The sequence below is a fragment of the Carassius gibelio genome, chromosome B14, assembly GCF_023724105.1.
Source record: "Carassius gibelio isolate Cgi1373 ecotype wild population from Czech Republic chromosome B14, carGib1.2-hapl.c, whole genome shotgun sequence".
Taxonomy (NCBI): Eukaryota; Metazoa; Chordata; class Actinopteri; order Cypriniformes; family Cyprinidae; genus Carassius; species Carassius gibelio.
In genome coordinates, this window is record NC_068409.1 from 12,952,717 (window position 1) to 12,969,965 (window position 17,249).

At 35.0% G+C, this 17,249-nt stretch overlaps 1 protein-coding gene across 1 annotated transcript; it reads right to left on the reverse strand.

Annotated features, from left to right (window-relative positions):
* Positions 1-782: 782 nt before the first annotated feature.
* On the reverse strand, positions 783-16,273 carry LOC127971531 (TBC1 domain family member 2A). Its single transcript, XM_052574600.1, has 14 exons — positions 16,095-16,273; positions 14,202-14,641; positions 13,154-13,301; positions 10,333-10,456; positions 9,065-9,174; positions 8,792-8,982; positions 8,327-8,710; positions 7,590-7,700; positions 5,009-5,181; positions 4,344-4,844; positions 3,082-3,202; positions 2,730-2,915; positions 2,393-2,514; positions 783-1,123 (listed from the first exon to the last, which is right to left on the reverse strand). The coding sequence occupies exons 2-14, from the start codon at positions 14,631-14,633 to the stop codon at positions 922-924; spliced, it is 2,805 nt and encodes a 934-aa protein (XP_052430560.1). The 5' UTR covers positions 14,634-14,641; positions 16,095-16,273; the 3' UTR covers positions 783-921.
* Between the last annotated feature and the right edge of the window lie 976 nt (positions 16,274-17,249).

Consider the following 17,249-nt stretch of genomic DNA (forward strand, 5'->3'; position numbering starts at 1 on the left):
TGATGCCGATAATATAGGCTTGCATGTGATATATATATATATATATATATATATATATACAGTAGAAACAAAACATTTTTTTACAAAAAAAACAACAACACAATAAAAGACAATTTAAAAACAAATATTTGCCAAAGACATTACATGCACGCTACCATTCAAAAGCTTGTGGTTGGTAAGTTTTCTAAAAACTTCAATGCTGCATTTGTTTGATTAAAAAATACAGTAAAACAGCAATATTGTGAAATGATATTACAATGTAAAATACCTGTTTTACGTAGTTTATATATATATATATATATTTATATATATAATTTAATTGCTGTGATGGCTAAGCTGAATAATTTATATATATATATATATATATATATATATATATATATCACAGTATATCATTCTAATATACAGATTTGCTGCTAAAATTATTTCTTATTATCAGTGTTATAAACCGTTATGCTGCTTAATATTTTAGTGGAAAACTTGACAAGCCTTTACTATCACTTTTGATAATTTTAATGTGGCCCTGCAGAACTGAAGATTTAATGAATTTATAATTATACATTTGACTGACCCCAAACTTTTGAACAGTAGTGTAGTTGCACATGCATATCAGACCAAATAATTAGGGCCTCAACACACCTAATACTAAGATCAGTGCTGCTTTTTTGCTGATAAAATGACCGTTTTGGTCAAACCATTTATCCAGTGTCTTTGCTATCATTTACTCACCTTCATATCATTCTGATAAAGGCACTAAAAAGTAGCTGATGGAAAGATTTGTAAGCAAATGATATTTGTGTTTGGTCTATTCCTCATCATATATTAGCCACCCATTATATAGACTTGGAATATGGTTACAGATTAATTTATGAGTTCTTTTTCTTTAGTGTTTTCATGCATCAAGAGCTTATGTTTGATATCTTATACCTCCTCTTCGTCCTCACTGGCCAGGGTGTCCAGCTCTTTGTCTTTGCACTGGACTTGTTCAGCTTTGAATGCTTCCCGTAAGTTCTCCAGCTCTTTAATCTCAGCGTGGAGGCGTTCCAGATGTGCGGCGCGCCGGTTCTGTAGCAGCTTCATGGGCAGCGGGTTCATATCGTTGAAGGCAATGCTTGTCAGTTTCCTGGGGACGAGAAAGACGAGTTATATTGAGATTGAAACTCCAGCGACGAATTAGCTCCTCTGTTTATTTCCTGCAGAAACCTGTGGTTTGGAAAAACTCTCCCCAAGCCAGCTTTTCTTCATTGTGTTTTTGAAACGATGCCATGCACTGGAAACAGGAGTGAGCAGGTGTGTGCACAGTATCAGGGGAATACTTTTTTAAAATAGCCACACCACAGAGGCATCTGACCCATATTCTGTTTCTTACAGATGCAGGCTGCTTTGTTTTTACTATGGCTCAATGAATTATATATGGTGATGTCTGACTGCTGCAAAAATAGCTACATTTCTACAATACCAGGAGCTCCAGAGAGAAACTGAGATCTGTGGAATTAGTAGCACATTTATGAAGTAATATTTACTGTATATACCGTATTTTCTGGACCATAAGTCACACTTTTTTCATAGTTTGGCTGGTCCTGCGACTTATAGTCAGGTGCGACTTATTTATTAAAATTAATTTGACATGAACCAAGAGAAATGAACTAAGAGACCTGAACCAAGAGAAAACATTACCATCTACAGAAGCGAGAGGGCGCTCTATGCTGCTCAGTTCTCCTGTAGTCTACCACTGAAGACGCCCTCTCGTGGCTGGAGACGGTAATGTTTTCTCTTGTTTCTAAATAAATGCAACTTTTTTTTTTTTTTTTTTTTTTATAAATGCGACTTATATATGTTTTTTTCCTCATCATGATGTATTTTTGGACTGATGCGACTTATACTCAGGTGCGACTTATAGTCCGAAAAATACGGTACATATATAACAGGTATACATTTAGATGGACTAATATATACTATTTAAATTACAATAGTACAATATATATTGATTATGCAATTTTTATTGTGTAAAATGTGTACTGGTTACAATGCTTATTAATATACCCTCCTTTGTTTCTTATCACAAACAATACATTATAATACCTGCCGATATCTTTACAGAGTAAAGTCTTTTAGAAAGTCTTTGGAAACTCTTTATACTCCTTCAAAGTTGCAACCATGCATAATAATTATATCCTATAGCATAAGGCATGAGTAAATTTACTGTATAATGCTTTAATACTTTTAGAATGCATCGTATGCACGATAATATTACTATTCCATACTGTAGAAGAGCATGTTAGGTCATTATATATACGGTATTCTGTATGTATATTTTATGTTACTCTTGCTCTTTTTTTCACACTCTGTGCTCTGCTCTGTTCTTTCTTCCATTTGCTATCCTTCATCTTACCTTCCATCTGCAATGGTGTAGGGGAAGATGCGGAGAAACTGGTACATCTCAACACTGTCGTTGATCTTTAAGATGCTTTCCTCTTTGTATTTGAAAAGAGCCAATGCATAACGAAATATCACCTGTGAAACACAAGGGAATCTGGTTCAATGTTGTGTCCTCGTATTTGGCCTGTAGGCTTGTCATTTTTGTGAAAATGATGGGAAATGTAGATATTTTACACAAGTGGATTGGAGTCAAAATGAGGGTTATATTCAGCGGAATATCCAGAAAGCTCAAACTATTAGAGCCCCAGGTACTGATCCATACAGCATCTCCCCAGAATGCTTTACAGTACCTTGATGCCCTCATACAGGAAGGCGTCCCATACTTTAAACAGTATGCGTGCAGGCAGACTCTCAACGAACAACACCAGAAACCATTCAACAGTGATGAGTGACACGTCTACTTTCAGCGCTTCCAGATGAGCCGTGAGTCGAGGCAGCTTCTCAGACATGAGATCTTTTAGCACACGCTGGTCGGCCTGGAGAGAAGGGAAGAAGAAAGTGAAACATATTTCAATACTGGCTTCCAAACATTTAAAAGCAGTAGTGTATAATAGTCTGAGACCATACTGAAAATCTGGGACTGAAAATCTGAACCATTAAATTAATAAACAGCAAGTTTTAGGATTAATGTGGAGTTCCCACCTGACAGCCCACCAGGTCTTTAGTGTAGTAATGGGGAGGCATGATGTAGTCCACAATCACTTCCAAGCACCAGAAGGCATCTTCTTCATCCTGTAGTATCAGCAGAGCAATGGCTGCCAGTCTGCACACAGTGGCATTGATGGTGTTATTTTACTTTTTTTTTTTTCCCCATATAGATATTGTTGCCCTCACAGTAAACCTACACCTAACTATGTTTAGCCTGTAAGAAGGGTTGCCAGGTTTTCACAACAAAACCCTCCAAATTGCTACTCAAAAAACTGGAACACTGGTAAGGTACCCTCCATCAGAATGTTGTTGATCTACAAATGACCAGCAGATGTCAGTACAATACATGTTATGGTATTAAATTGTTAGTACGCAGTGTTCAGCATGGCACACGAGGCACTTATTACTTTGCATGTCATTTGTGTCACTTACCACATAGCTTTGGTAAGTAGAGAATCTGAGACCACACTTAAAATCAGCAAGTTTCAATAAATAAATTATGTAATAAGATATTGACTTCTTTCAAAAATTATATCATATTTTATATTATATAAGATATTATAAACTATAACTTTGAAATAAATTATATAATATAATTAATAAAAAAATATATTTATTTTAAATGATTAGATAAAGACTTTTTATAAAGTGGTTAGTAGTAAATCTTGACAAAGTTAGACAGTTTTTATTTTTTGTTAGCATTATACTAAATTATTCTATTTTATTTATTTCTATTTTTATGCAAATTTTTGACCTTGGGACAACCAAACAAGTCATAAGTCGCACAGGGGATATTTGTAGCAATAGCCAAACATACATTGTATGGGTCAAAATGATCATTTTTTTCTTTTATGCTCAAAATCATTAGGATATTAAGTATAGATCATGTTCTGTGAAGATATTTAGTAAATTTCCTACTTTAAATATATCAAAATTGAACCTTTGTTTAGTAACATGCAATGCTAAGAACCCCATTTGGAAAATTTAAAGGCGAATTACTGAATATTTAGATTTTTTGCACCCTCGGATTCCAGATTTTCAAATAGTTGTCTTAAACCTTATTCAGCTTTTGCCATTTTTTTGTTCTTAAGTAATATACCCAGTTCTCCCCTTAATTTTATTAAAAAAAAATTTAACAAGAAGTGGCCTGCTTACTCTAATAGCTTGTGACAGGCCATTACTTGTAATACTCACAATAGTTCTATAATCACCTCTAATCAAATCCAAATCTCTTAATGTCTATGGAGGCTAATTACCTGTTGAGTCCCTGCACGTAGCCGATGGTGGGGTTTTGCCAAGAGAACGCCTGCAGAACTCTCTCCAGCTTCTGAATCAAGGGGCTTGAAGGAGGGGAAAAGTATTGATTGGAGGTCAGCGTACGATCCAGGTCCAGCTGGATCTGTCTGGGCACCAGGTGAGGCGAGGTTCTGCTCTTCTCGCACAGTTCCTGATAGCAGTTGGGATGACGCTCTTTTAGAGATTTGGTCCTAGTCTGTGTCATAAAACGCCAAACCCTCGCACGGTACTCGCGTGGTAAACCCGTCCGGAGGAGATTCTTCAGTTCTGTGGATGAAGACCGTTCTCCTTCAGGGCGTCCAAACAGGAGCTGAGCGCAACGAGCCAACAATGGCCCATCGCATTCCTCCTGGTTCAGCAGGGCTGGGGATCGGATCTCCAGGGCCTGGATCTTAGCAAGGAGCTTTAGGTCCTCAACTTTATAGTCCATTGCAATCCTAAATCCATATTCATCGTAGTCCCTGTGGAATGTCAGGGAACTGTGAGTTCCAACATAAATAGAACTCTGACAAACATTTATGGGAAAATGTTTGTGATATAAGGCCTGCTGACAGCAAGGCTCCACAGACGAAAAGAACAGGATGAACAGAATTTGTATTTGGGGTAAACTGATGGGACCGTTTACCTGATTGAGTTTAGTTTGACGGCAGTGCTCAGGTCTGCCCGAACTGCATCCTTAACCACCTTTTTGACTGCTTCTCTCTGCTCTGGATTCAATTCTTTACTCTCCTGGAGCTTCTGGAGGATTCCCAGGTATCTGCTTTCCGTCTGAGAGCTACTGGCCTCCAGAACAGCACACTGGCACACACACAGTAACAACACTAAATCCAACTTTCAAACACTTTTTGATGTTTACTGTCTCAGATTACCATCGCAACTGGCTCTGAGCCATTTTTAAGCGCTTATATTATAAAAATGTAATGTATATTATTAAAAAATATAATGCAATAACTTTTGATATGGAAGTGAACACACTCTAAGTTTCAAAACACTATTCTCTCAGTTCAGGAAGAGTATGGAGTGAGTTTTGGTTCTTTATTACATGCGAGAAAATAAAAGATCTGAGAGAAAAAAAAAAGTTTGAGAGAAAAAGTTATCACACTGATAGCAAAAAAACATTTCATGAGAGAAAAAAGAATATTTGAGAGAAAAAGTTTTCATGCCAATAGCAAAAAATAATAATATTTGAGACTAAAAAAAGTTTTGAGATAAAGTATTTTGTCATAGAACATAAAAAAATATACATTTGAAATTTTTAAAATTATTTCTGAGAAAAAAAATCTCTCTCAAAATACTTTGAAAAAAACTCTCAAATATATATGTTTTGCTATCAGTGTGAAAATATTTTCTCTAAAAAAAAAAAGTGTTTCTCTCGAAACGCTTTTCTTTGCTCTTGATGCAATTTCTTGCTCTCGTGTCAGGATTTTGCTTTCACTGTGAGAATTGTGTCATGGGCGGGGCCACGTTCCTATTGGCCAGTCAGGTGAGCATCGTCTTGTCTTGGGAGTCGAACTGAATCATTACACCATTGTTCGGTTCACCTGCATAGATGCCGCCTCTGCCTTATGGCTAGTTTAGTTGAGCACGGACTCTCCAATGTTTGGGTAAGATGATGACACACAGCTGGCTGAGCAAGTTCAGTATCACTGAAGATTAAACATTAAAAAATAGCACTCATATTCATGAATGAACGTGTATTATATTATTTGCTTGCTAATCGCTAGTAAAGCTAACCAGCCATCATGCTAGGTAAACTTGCAAACTCACCTGGTTTATACTATGTTTAAATCAAATGCCAAATTAATGTTTTGATTTAGATAGTTTCACGCCTTATTTAGTGAGTAGTGAGCTAGTTTCTACCTTTGCACTTGCTAGCCTCAAAGCACCTGAAGAGTAACTGCTTGTTCTTACAACCTCCCGCACAACTTTCAACTAACGTTAGTATGCATGGAAGGTGGCAACCCTACAACTAGCTAACGTTAGACAGTGATTGACATACCGTTTGAAAGATTTAAAAGAAAAAATAATTACCATGACAGTACAGGCACAAACATATTTGTGGGTTGCTAATGTAAGAGTTAGTCCTAGACCTGCAATTAACCTTGTCAGCTCTAGACCTCAGCTAGATGGTAAAAAATATTTAGAATAAGCCCTGTGTAGCTGAGTTCGCGAGCTATACATGCAGTGTAGCTAAACATGTAGTGCAACAACCATACAAAGACTATTTTAAACAAAACTAGGTGGGACACTTTCAAACGGTATATCAATCACTGCTCACTACTCACTAAATAAGGCGTGAAACTATCTAAATCAAAACATTAATTTGGCATTTGATTTAAACATAGTATAAACCAGGTGAGTTTGCAAGTTTACCTAGCATGATGGCTGGTTAGCTTTACTAGCGATTAGCAAGCAAATAATATAATACACATTCATTCATGAATATGAGTGCTATTTTTTAATGTTTAATCTTCAGTGATACTGAACTTGCTCAGCCAGCTGTGTGTCATCATCTTACCCAAACATTGGAGTGTCTGTGCTCAACTTAACTAGCCATAAGGCAGAGGCGGCATCTATGCAGGTGAACCGAACAATGGTGTAATGATTCAGTTCGACTCCCAAGACAAGACGATGCTCACCTGACTGGCCAATAGGAACGTGGCCCCGCCCATGACACAATTCTCACAGTGAAAGCAAAATCCTGACACGAGAGCAAGAAATTGCATCAAGAGCAAAGAAAAGCGTTTCGAGAGAAACACTTTTTTTTTTTTGAGAAAATATTTTCACACTGATAGCAAAAAATATATATTTGAGAGTTTTTTTTTCAAAGTATTTTGAGAGAGATTTTTTCTCAGAAGTAATTTTTAAAATTTCAAATGTATATTTTTTTATGTTCTATGAGAAAATACTTTCTCTCAAAACTTTTTTTAGTCTCAAATATTATTATTTTTTGCTATTGGCATGAAAACTTTTTCTCTCAAATATTCTTTTTTCTCTCATGAAATGTTTTTTTGCTATCAGTGTGATAACTTTTTCTCTCAAACTTTTTTTTTTCTCTCAGATCTTTTATTTTCTCGCATGTAATAAAGACACATTTCTAACTCCATACATTTAGTGTTTATATTAGCCAATCAGTAAAAGTGTAAAGACATTAGCAAAATTTATCTGTTTCTGGTGCAAGAAATCTTGAGTGAAAAATAATGTACCTTTACTATCAGACTTTGCTCCTGTGCGCAACTTTTTCTCCAAAGTGTCGTCAGATGATAGATCTCAGAGTTCAGGTACTGGTTTTGCGTTTTATATGCCTTCAAATCATCCTGAAATAGAGATATGATCATGTTTGGGCTTAGAGTAAAGTTGCTTGGCACAGTCATTTCGGAAGCATAAAATGTAGTTAAACTCCTCATAAAAAATGCACATTTATATTATTAGATATATATTCAAAAGTTTGGGGTTGGTAAGTTTTGATGTAGGTTTTTTTTTTATAGAAGTCTCTTGCTGCATTTATATGATAAAAAATAAGTAAAAATAGTAATATTGTTAAATATTAATACAATTTTAAATAACTGTTGTTTGTTATTATCATTATAGAAAACAGCTGTACTCTGTACCATACTAAACCATGTATCATGTAGAAACCACAATCATTTTTTTTCCTTGCTGATTAGAAAATTGAAAAGCATTTATTTGAAATTGAATTCCATTTTTACATTTTGTATGTTTTTTTTTACTGTTAATTTTTATCAATTTAATGTTCTCTAATCTATCTATCTATCTATCTATCTATCTATCTATCTATCTATCTATCTATCTATCTATCTATCTATCTAATATATAGTATATAATAAAATAATACTTACAAAAAGGACAATATTTTATGTAAATATAGAGAAATATATTGTAATACCATCTATTTGTATGTAAAAATGCTGTATTTTCTCACTTTCAAATTCTCATTCTCGATTGTTAGCTGTTTTAAGGCTTCTGACCGCAGCCCATTGGTGCAATGCTGGTCTTCCCCACAGACTGTTAACTTCTCAGATAGCTTCAATATCACTTCCTGTTTGGCCTGATTCTTGTGCATCAGGAGCTGGACACTCTCCTGGAGTTCGGCGATATGGGCGTCCCTCTGGTTTAGATCCCTCCGCAGGTTTTCGTTCTCTTGCTGCAGGGACTCCAGATGGTCTCGCAGTTCGGCCGCATGCCGCTCGCCGTGTCTGAGGAGCTCCAAGCGCTCCTGCTCCCCCTCAGCGGCTAGAAACTGAGCACAGGTGCGCTTCTCCAGCTGAGCAGCTTCTAGCACCTTATGCAACAGCAACACCAACTCCTGACAATACACACATACATGACTTTCAGTTGATTAATCTTATATGAGAATCTGAAGAGGTTATTAACTTTCTCACTTTACCTTCTGCGCTTTGACCTCTTCTGCCAGGTAAAGTTTTTCATGTTGTTGTCGAGATGTGTCCTTGAGCTCCAGTGATTTGGACGTTTCTTTACTCTTTCTGATTGTTGAAATGCTGGAGAGATCTTGCTCAGACCTGGCATTAGCAGGGGATTCTGGGCTTTGAGAAGAACAGGCTGTGGGGACCGCTAAAGCTAAGGAGGACGGTGGCCATGAGCATTTTAATTTGAAACAATAGTTTATTATTTTTCTAGTGAGAAATGTTGTGGTACTTACTGGATGTCTTAGATGAGGGTGTTTTTTGTTTGTCAGTCGAGTCATCAATATGGAAAACACTTTGTCTAATTTCCTGTGAGTGCCGGTTACGGAAACTGCGCATTGTGTTCCTATAAATCAAACAGAGAAACAACTGATTAGCAATAATAACTTCATTTTTGGAAGAGAAGGGCGGGTACAAAACTTGTTGATGATGCTAAGTGTGTTGTAGATGGATGCTAGGTGGCTTAAATGAACAAAGGGCACTGTAGGGTTTAATTGTGCAGTGCGCATCTTATTAATCATAAGATAAAGTCTAATCAATCTCTACTGGATTATATTTGATAGGCAAATTTCTAAGGCCTGTAAATTATAAACATGACAAAACTTTTCTTGCAAAACCTGTTGTAAACACGATTGTTGTCTTCTAGTATAATTCTATAAAACTCCCCCCATTACAAGCTATCGAAATTTATAATGCCTTCATCAGCACCAAATTTTTCCTCAATTTGGGTCTGTTCTTTTTCCCTTCACGAATAAGAGATGTAAATGCTCCTATATCACACTGTATGAGTCATAAAATCTGATGCTTTAAAAACAATACTCAACAACAAAAAAACACACACATAGCTCACTTGGTGAAAGTCAAGTGCTGATTGGTTAGTTTCAGTCTCAAAGTAAATACAAGTAACAGCAATAGCGATGCTTCAGAATTTTTCTGAATTTTTTTTTTTTTTTTTAAAGGCCCCTTTGTATGCTTATGTAATCGGTTTAGTAATGTTTGACATTGATGATGACGATGAAATAGTGTTTGTCGTGGTGTGTTTTATTAAGAAATAGAAGCAACTTCCCACTTTCACTGAGACTGAGCTGAAACTAATATTACTTCCTAATCATATATTAGATCAATTATTTTGTACAATGCCCACATTAAACATTGAACAAAAAACAAGCCCATGTTTCTTGGTTTATTATTAAAATAAGTATTGCCTTTTAAAATACCAGGATTAAATCCCATTACTGTTTTCTTTTATCTGATGTTGTCTAGTACGAGAACATAAAACAATGCGGTCACTGTGTAAAATAACATCCCAGGAAATGACATATATGCTTGTGGGTCTAACTTCCTTAAAATAATAATTCTACAGAAATTCGAAGAATTACAAAACAGTTTTTTTGGGAAGGCACTGACGCAGACTGTAAGCGTGGACCATTTTTCATTTTTCCCTAGAAACATAGATATATAGACATATATAGACAGAGTAAACATCATAAGCACATGTACTCACTGCAGCTCAATGAGTGGATGTTTGATTGACATGTTGAGCGGGCTGTTTAACCCAGGTGCAGGCAGACTGGCTGCTTCTTCACCCACTAGGCCAGAAGGTGTCTTCACTATGGGCAAGAAGTCAGCTGTGTAAGAGAAGGCAGAAAGAATGTTCAGCAGCAAATCCACTGGGTTAAACACACCTGATAAACCAGTATGACAAAACATGCTTTCAGATCATGAGATTTTCTTGTTTCTTAATTGTTTGGTAAGAGACACATGCAACCATTTTTTTTTTTAATGCTGAGATCACAGTAAGATTTTATGTTTTGGAAATAAAATATTGAGAATTGTAAAATAACTTTTGTATATAAATGTATTTTTTAAAATGTAATTTATTCCTGCGATGCAAAGCTGAATTTTCAGCATCACGCCAGTCTTCAGTGTCACATGGTCCTTCAGAAATCATTCTAATACGCTGATTTGCTGCTCAAGAAACATTCTTTTTTTTTTTTTCAAAGTTGAAAACAGTTGTGCTGCTTAATATTTTTGTGGAAACCATGCCATTTATTTTCAGGATTCTTTGATGAATATGAAGTTAAAAAAAGAACACACATTTATCTGAAATATATATTGTATAATTGTAGTCACTTTTGATCAATTTAATGAATCCTTGCAGAATAGATGTATTTATTTCTTAATGTCTTTAAAAAGAAAAATAATCTTACTGACCCCCAACTTTTGAATGGTAGAGTATAAAATAAAAAAAAAACTCATAAAGAAAAATAAAGCTCATGCCAGTACAATGTTATATTTGTTTTCTTCTCTATCTTGCTTTACCTGCCTCTTTTCTAATGACAGAACAAAACAATGTTGTTTAGCACAGGGTGAGGTACAGAACATGTCCCAGCATGCCTGGAATGTCTAATAATCACATAAGTACTCTTTAAAAGATCTATATGCTAACCACAAGCTAGCATTGATTAAAAAATAAATAAATATCCATACTGTCTGTCTTTGTCTGGTGATGCAATATTCCAGATTTTCTACAGATTCAGCTGCTCAGACTTTCACTTCTTCTTTTTCTGCATTTGACTCTTATTCGAAAGCTGTTGCTTAATGCCTGGATACCACAGCCTGAGGTTGGAAAGGGATGGCTGTCAAAGTAAGTAATGAATGTGCTTTTAGCACGAGGAGCCCAACCCTGTATACTTGGGATTCCTGGAAATTATGTATTAATGCACTGGAAACGATAAGAGACCGGGAACAACTTGCAATTAATTCATTAATGAATCCAGTTATCCGAATATAGCTGTTATACACCAAAAAGTAATTAGTATCAAAGTACTGCTGCCACATTTCCACTTTAATTGGCAAACATTTTGGGTGCCTCAAAAATTAGTTTAAATTACACTTCAAAAATCATATATTATGTTTTTTAGTGACCATGTGCTTTTATAATTTTTTATATTTTTTGAGAGATGTAGTGTGTAATAAAAAAAAAAAAAAAAAAAAAAAAAAAGATGGATATCAATATCCATCCCACCCTTTTTCCAGAATTGCAAAATGTTGTCTTGAAGTTTGCGGAACATTTTCAGTCATGTCTCCACACCCTTCTGCTAAGACAGATAACAGAATGAGGGTAGACAGTACATGCACAAACTGTCTGGAGACCAAATGAGTCCTGATGACATATCAAACGAAATATCAGAGTGAGCTTTTGCAGCCTCCTCCTGGGGCTACAGATCATGATGACTGACTATAACATTGTTGCAGAGTGACGTGGCATCTGATTGGTCAATTTTAGCAGCTCCCTTGCAGCTAATCTTCTGATTTCCTCCCTCTATTCTTCACTCTGCTTCCTGTCTCTGTCTCTGGCCTGGGCTCATAATCCAGAGCCCTTGGTTTAGTAACTTTGTTTAGTTACAATGGCCTCTATTTTGGGAAATTGATATTTTCTTTTGAACACCAGATATAGTTTTGGGTGTAACACCCAGTCAGAAAATTGAAAGAAGAATTTATAAAAGTCTGAAGGTGAAGTAACTCTAGCAATCAAAGTATTTGAGTTATATTTTCAGTTTTTAATGAAAAAAAAAAAGTATATACATTATGGTAGTATTTGCTGTCATTAAAAAAATAAATACAAAATTACAGTATTTTTTAAAGAGAATCACTTTAGACAATAAAGAGATTTACAATAATAATAATAATAATAATAATAATAATTAAAACAAAGTTAAATTCTCAAAAAATAGTGACACACTCTGATAATAAAAATGTTGATACAAATGTGCTTATTTGTCTTGAAAATACGGTCACAAAACAAAAAGGAATTTTTTTTTAACATAATGGTCCTAGAATATATTTTAGTAGTCTGTACAGTACATATCATTATAGTATTTATTACATTTTTAGTTCATTGTTAAGTGCTTTTGACATTTTTACTAGTTTTTATATGTAATTTATTTTTAATTTTAGTAATTATAATTAGGCAACATTTTGAGTTTTCATTGTTCTTCTTTTTTCATCATTATCTGATCAGTTTGAAGGTGAAGTAGCTCCTCTGGCAATAGAAACAGTCAGTTAAAACACTATTTTGGTGCACAGATTCCAAGCGTTCTGGAATTATCCTCAAGATCTGACTGGCTCTGATTATCTTTCACTTTCTGTTAACTTAATATCACGTGACTGGCCAAACAACTGAACTTTACTTGGAAAAATAAAGTGCATTCAACCATATCATATTACATAAACAGTGTAATTTCCATAATGCAGTAAAAACCTTTTTTAGTTTCATGTATTCAGTGTCAGGTTTCACTATTACTAAGATGTTAGGCTCTTACCATGGGAGTTGTTTCCTAATGGGGTGCTTTCCAATTTGTGGTTGTCTGGTCTGGATATGGACTTATGTTCAGCTTGCTGCTCCCTGTATAAGGTACGTTTCAACTGCAGCTGCTGCAACCAGTACATCTGGGCATCCCTGTTAGCTGCCTAAAAACAAAATCATGTTTGAAGACTGTTGAAAGGAAATATTGTTGTCTTACTCAAGATGCTGTTCCTCCATACATAACCCTAATGTCTAACAGTCAAAAGAGAGACTCGAGGGTGATCATATTTTAAGAGTTAAGAAAAAAAACATAACCAATGACCACTTATCAGAACTTTATATTTTATCAAAATGTGAACAGCTAGCAGCCTTTTCTCTCTGTTGATACTGTAAGTATGTGGTGCGTGTAATATGAAGTGCAGTCATGTGATCACTGTGCCATTTTAAAGGCTGTCTGACTCCAATAAAAATAAGCTCTTTGGAGACAAGAATGAAAGAAAGAAAGATAGATAGAAAGAAAGAAAGAAAAAAAGGAAGAAAGTATTAGATTCCTTTAGAACTGCTAATCTTAAATCAGTAATTGCCATAATTTTGCTTTCACTTTTTTTTTCCACGGGGCATTCCCAGTCACACTGGGATTTATTCAGTATTGTTGCAGTGAAGCACATATTCCTTCCAATGCTCATTACTGTGGTTTTAATTTATTTAATTAATTAATTTTTATTGGTTTTACTTTTTGTAATATTTAAAGTACTACAACTTTATATTTAATTATTATTTATTTTCAGCTTTAATAGCAATAACAAACTTAATTGTTATTTCATTAAGTAACCAAGGCATCATTTCTAATTTTCCTTCAAGTTTATGTTTATGTGTTTTTTTTTTTTTGTTATTGTGTAGTTAAATAAAATGAGTTTAAATTAAAATAATCTAAAGTTGCCTTGTTCATTTCAGTGATTTTTTTCACAATTCCTGTACCAACCTATCCCAAGCTTGTCACCCTTTGTTGCTTCACAATATATATTTTTTTAAATCTGTTATTTCAAACCATGTGATTACTTTACCTTGAGAATGACAGTGCGCTCTGGTGTCTGTATGTGAAAGGTTCCCTCCTCTCCCTGCAGCGGGTAACTGAACGTGGCACAAGACAGATCCACCTTACCCAGAGGATTGATATCCTGTGCCATACGGTAGTAAAACAATTGACAGCTCTTCTCCTCATAGACAAACCATCGGGACTTCCAGGCTTTGAGAGGTCCACCCTGCTTGTTGAGGTAGCCACATAGTTTAGTGCTGGAAGAAGTGGGTGTCCCTCTGAGGGTGGCAGAGGTCCCATCAGGAAGAGTGTTATGGATCTGGGTGTCATTCTTATCCCGAGCCCCATCTGATCGTCCCAAACGCTGTTGTTGGGTCTCCTCAGAGCCGACACACTCATCTGCAGGAGATACGTGCACGTCCGGTGGAGGCGGCGTGCTGGAGCTTCCATCGCTCTCCATCTGGTTATCTAAAGAGAATATATAGAAATAAGTAACATCAGACAAAATGTTCTTCAAGTAATCAAATTAAATCTATTAGCATAGCCACACCATAAAAATATGGTAATTTGGGCTTCTGTAGAAGATATGTATAATACACTATATCTAAATGAAACAGCATCAATATTAGGGTATGAAGGAGCAAGATAATGTGCATTTATTTTTAAACTGTAACATATTTAGGTATAAGTTTATCATGTGTAGGATGATGATGTAGCAGGAAATGTGTTATGAAGGAATATACATATAAACATTTGCCAATTTAGTTGGTAAAACACAAAATGTAACATTATTTAGAAATATCCATCTTACCACCCTACTTATATATTCTTATTTTTTTTATATTTTCTAACTGTAATTGATAGAATAATATATAATCTGATCTATTTTCTCTTCTGTTATGACAATTTAGCTGTATAAATAAATAATTAAGGACAGACAAAGCAGAATCTTAGTAAAATATTAAAATGAACAGGACATTTATTCTATGAATTACAGCATATTCATATACATGTGCATTGTTTTTTTTAACAATATGTCATAATAGCAAAACTGAATTCAAACCGTATGATTTCAATCAATTAGTCTTAAATGTGCATCTAAATTGTGGAATTACGAAATAATAATCCCCAAAATTACAAAATCGTCTTTACTTTAAAATAAAAACAATATTTTCTACTCTTTAATAGAAACATCAGTACGCCCACAAATCCCTTATTAACAAATAGACAAAAAAAAAAAAAAAAAATAAATAAATAAAATAAAATATATATATATATATATATATATATATATATATATATATATATATATATATATATATATATATTCAACATATAATGCCACAAATAACTGTTTACCAGGTACACAAATTATACACTACAATTAAACCTTTTTTTTTTAAATAAGTGGGGAGGTTATCTTGTCCTGGAGGGCATCTTCTCCTATATTATCATACTAAAAAAGAAGAAGCAGTAGCAGCATGGAGGACAATACATTATGCAAATTCCATGGCACAATATAGGCCTATGCGTAGCTGTTACCTCATTTCAGTTTCCACATAGGGATATTTCACAATTACATATCACCAACGCACATTAATGTACAACTCCAGGTAATTCTTTGTAATAATAAATAATTAAACATTAGGCTATATGATGCTTCGTATCAAATAGAAAAATTATTAATTCAAATAGGAAAATACAGTTCCAATAAAGTTGCATGAAATTTGTATTTAATACTGGACTATCGAGCATTAAATAGTAGTATAATGCATGTTAATGTATGAAAAAATGAAAATGGATAAACTCTTCGCTGTATCGTAGTCAAGTCATTCTCATAAAAAGCTTTTCTTACATGCGCGATCACATAAATAAACTGAATGAAGCACACTGTTTACAGCACATAGTTATAATCACATACCTTCTTTGTTGAAAAGCGGAGTGTTCTTTACTCCATGTGTCTGTCCAGGGCGCGTCTCGTGGCACTTACAGATCTAAACAACTCGCACACCGCTCACTTCCTTTCTTTACCAGTGACTCATATTTCTTTCAGCGAGTCCCAGCCAGCATTATGGAAATCAGGAAATATTACACATCAGGAATGTGTAATATTGTGTTGCGTGCGTCTTTAGGGGGCGTGTCATGAATTTAATCGCCTTCAAACTGTTTTTAAGTAGGCTAATGCTCGTCTCAAATAAGTATACACATACCAAGTAGGCTATCTGTTGAATTTCTGAAACTTGTAAACTTTTAATAGTCAAAACCAGGGGGTAGGCAGCGGAGGGTCCTGATGGTGCTCACTGTCAGACAGGAGAGATTGAGACAGAGATGCACTTCCTCCTTCACTGTTAGAAATACATTTCCATAAGAAACCTCTACTTCAACATATTCACCACCTTAATACAGAACTTCACGGCCATTAGTGAAACGGAACATATAGGTATTAGGAGAGGGACAGACAGCAGCACTTGCTTCGAGACTGAGCACTTGCCACAGTCTGAGAGACAGCAGGTGTGTGTGTGTGTGTGTGTGTGTGTGTGTGTGAGAGAGAGAAAGAGAGACAGCAGGTGTGTGTGTGTGTGTGAGAGAGAGAGAGAGAGAGAGAGAGAGAGAGAGAGAGAGAGAGAGAGAGAGAGACAGCAGGTGAATGTGTGTGTTGTGTCTGACCTCAGTGTGTTACCCTACTGTCCACCACATTGAGTATGTTTGTGTGTTTCTAAGTTAAAGACTTAGGTACCAAATGTTCAGATGTTATAATTTTTAATAATCACACGTTTAATACTTCTAAGATCTTATAATATTATATTACTGTGATGTTCATTTAATATATTATCATTGCTATTATATTCTTTTTTTTCTGTCCATGTATACTTATCTTATTTGGCAATATTAATTTATAGTCAAGCCAATAAAGCAAATTTTAAATTGACTTGAATTGACCTCAATTTAAAAAAGCAACGTTTCCTAACTTACAGTCGTAAATCCACTGAACTCTGTTAACACAGACTACAAGCAAAGTCTTTCCTATAACTGACCGACTCGTTGAACCGAGAACCACTTCTGTCGAACATGTCGA

Excerpts from the sequence above, each read along its gene's own strand:
- LOC127971531 (XM_052574600.1), bottom strand. The coding sequence starts at position 14,633 with ATGGAGAGCGATGGAAGCTCCAGCACGCCGCCTCCACCGGACGTGCAC. Across the intron at positions 8,711-8,791 it reads AAGAGGTCAAAGCGCAGAAG|GAGTTGGTGTTGCTGTTGCA; the intron begins GTAAAGTGAGAA and ends GTGTATTGTCAG. Across the intron at positions 2,916-3,081 it reads AAGACCTGGTGGGCTGTCAG|GCCGACCAGCGTGTGCTAAA; the intron begins GTGGGAACTCCA and ends CCTTCTCTCCAG.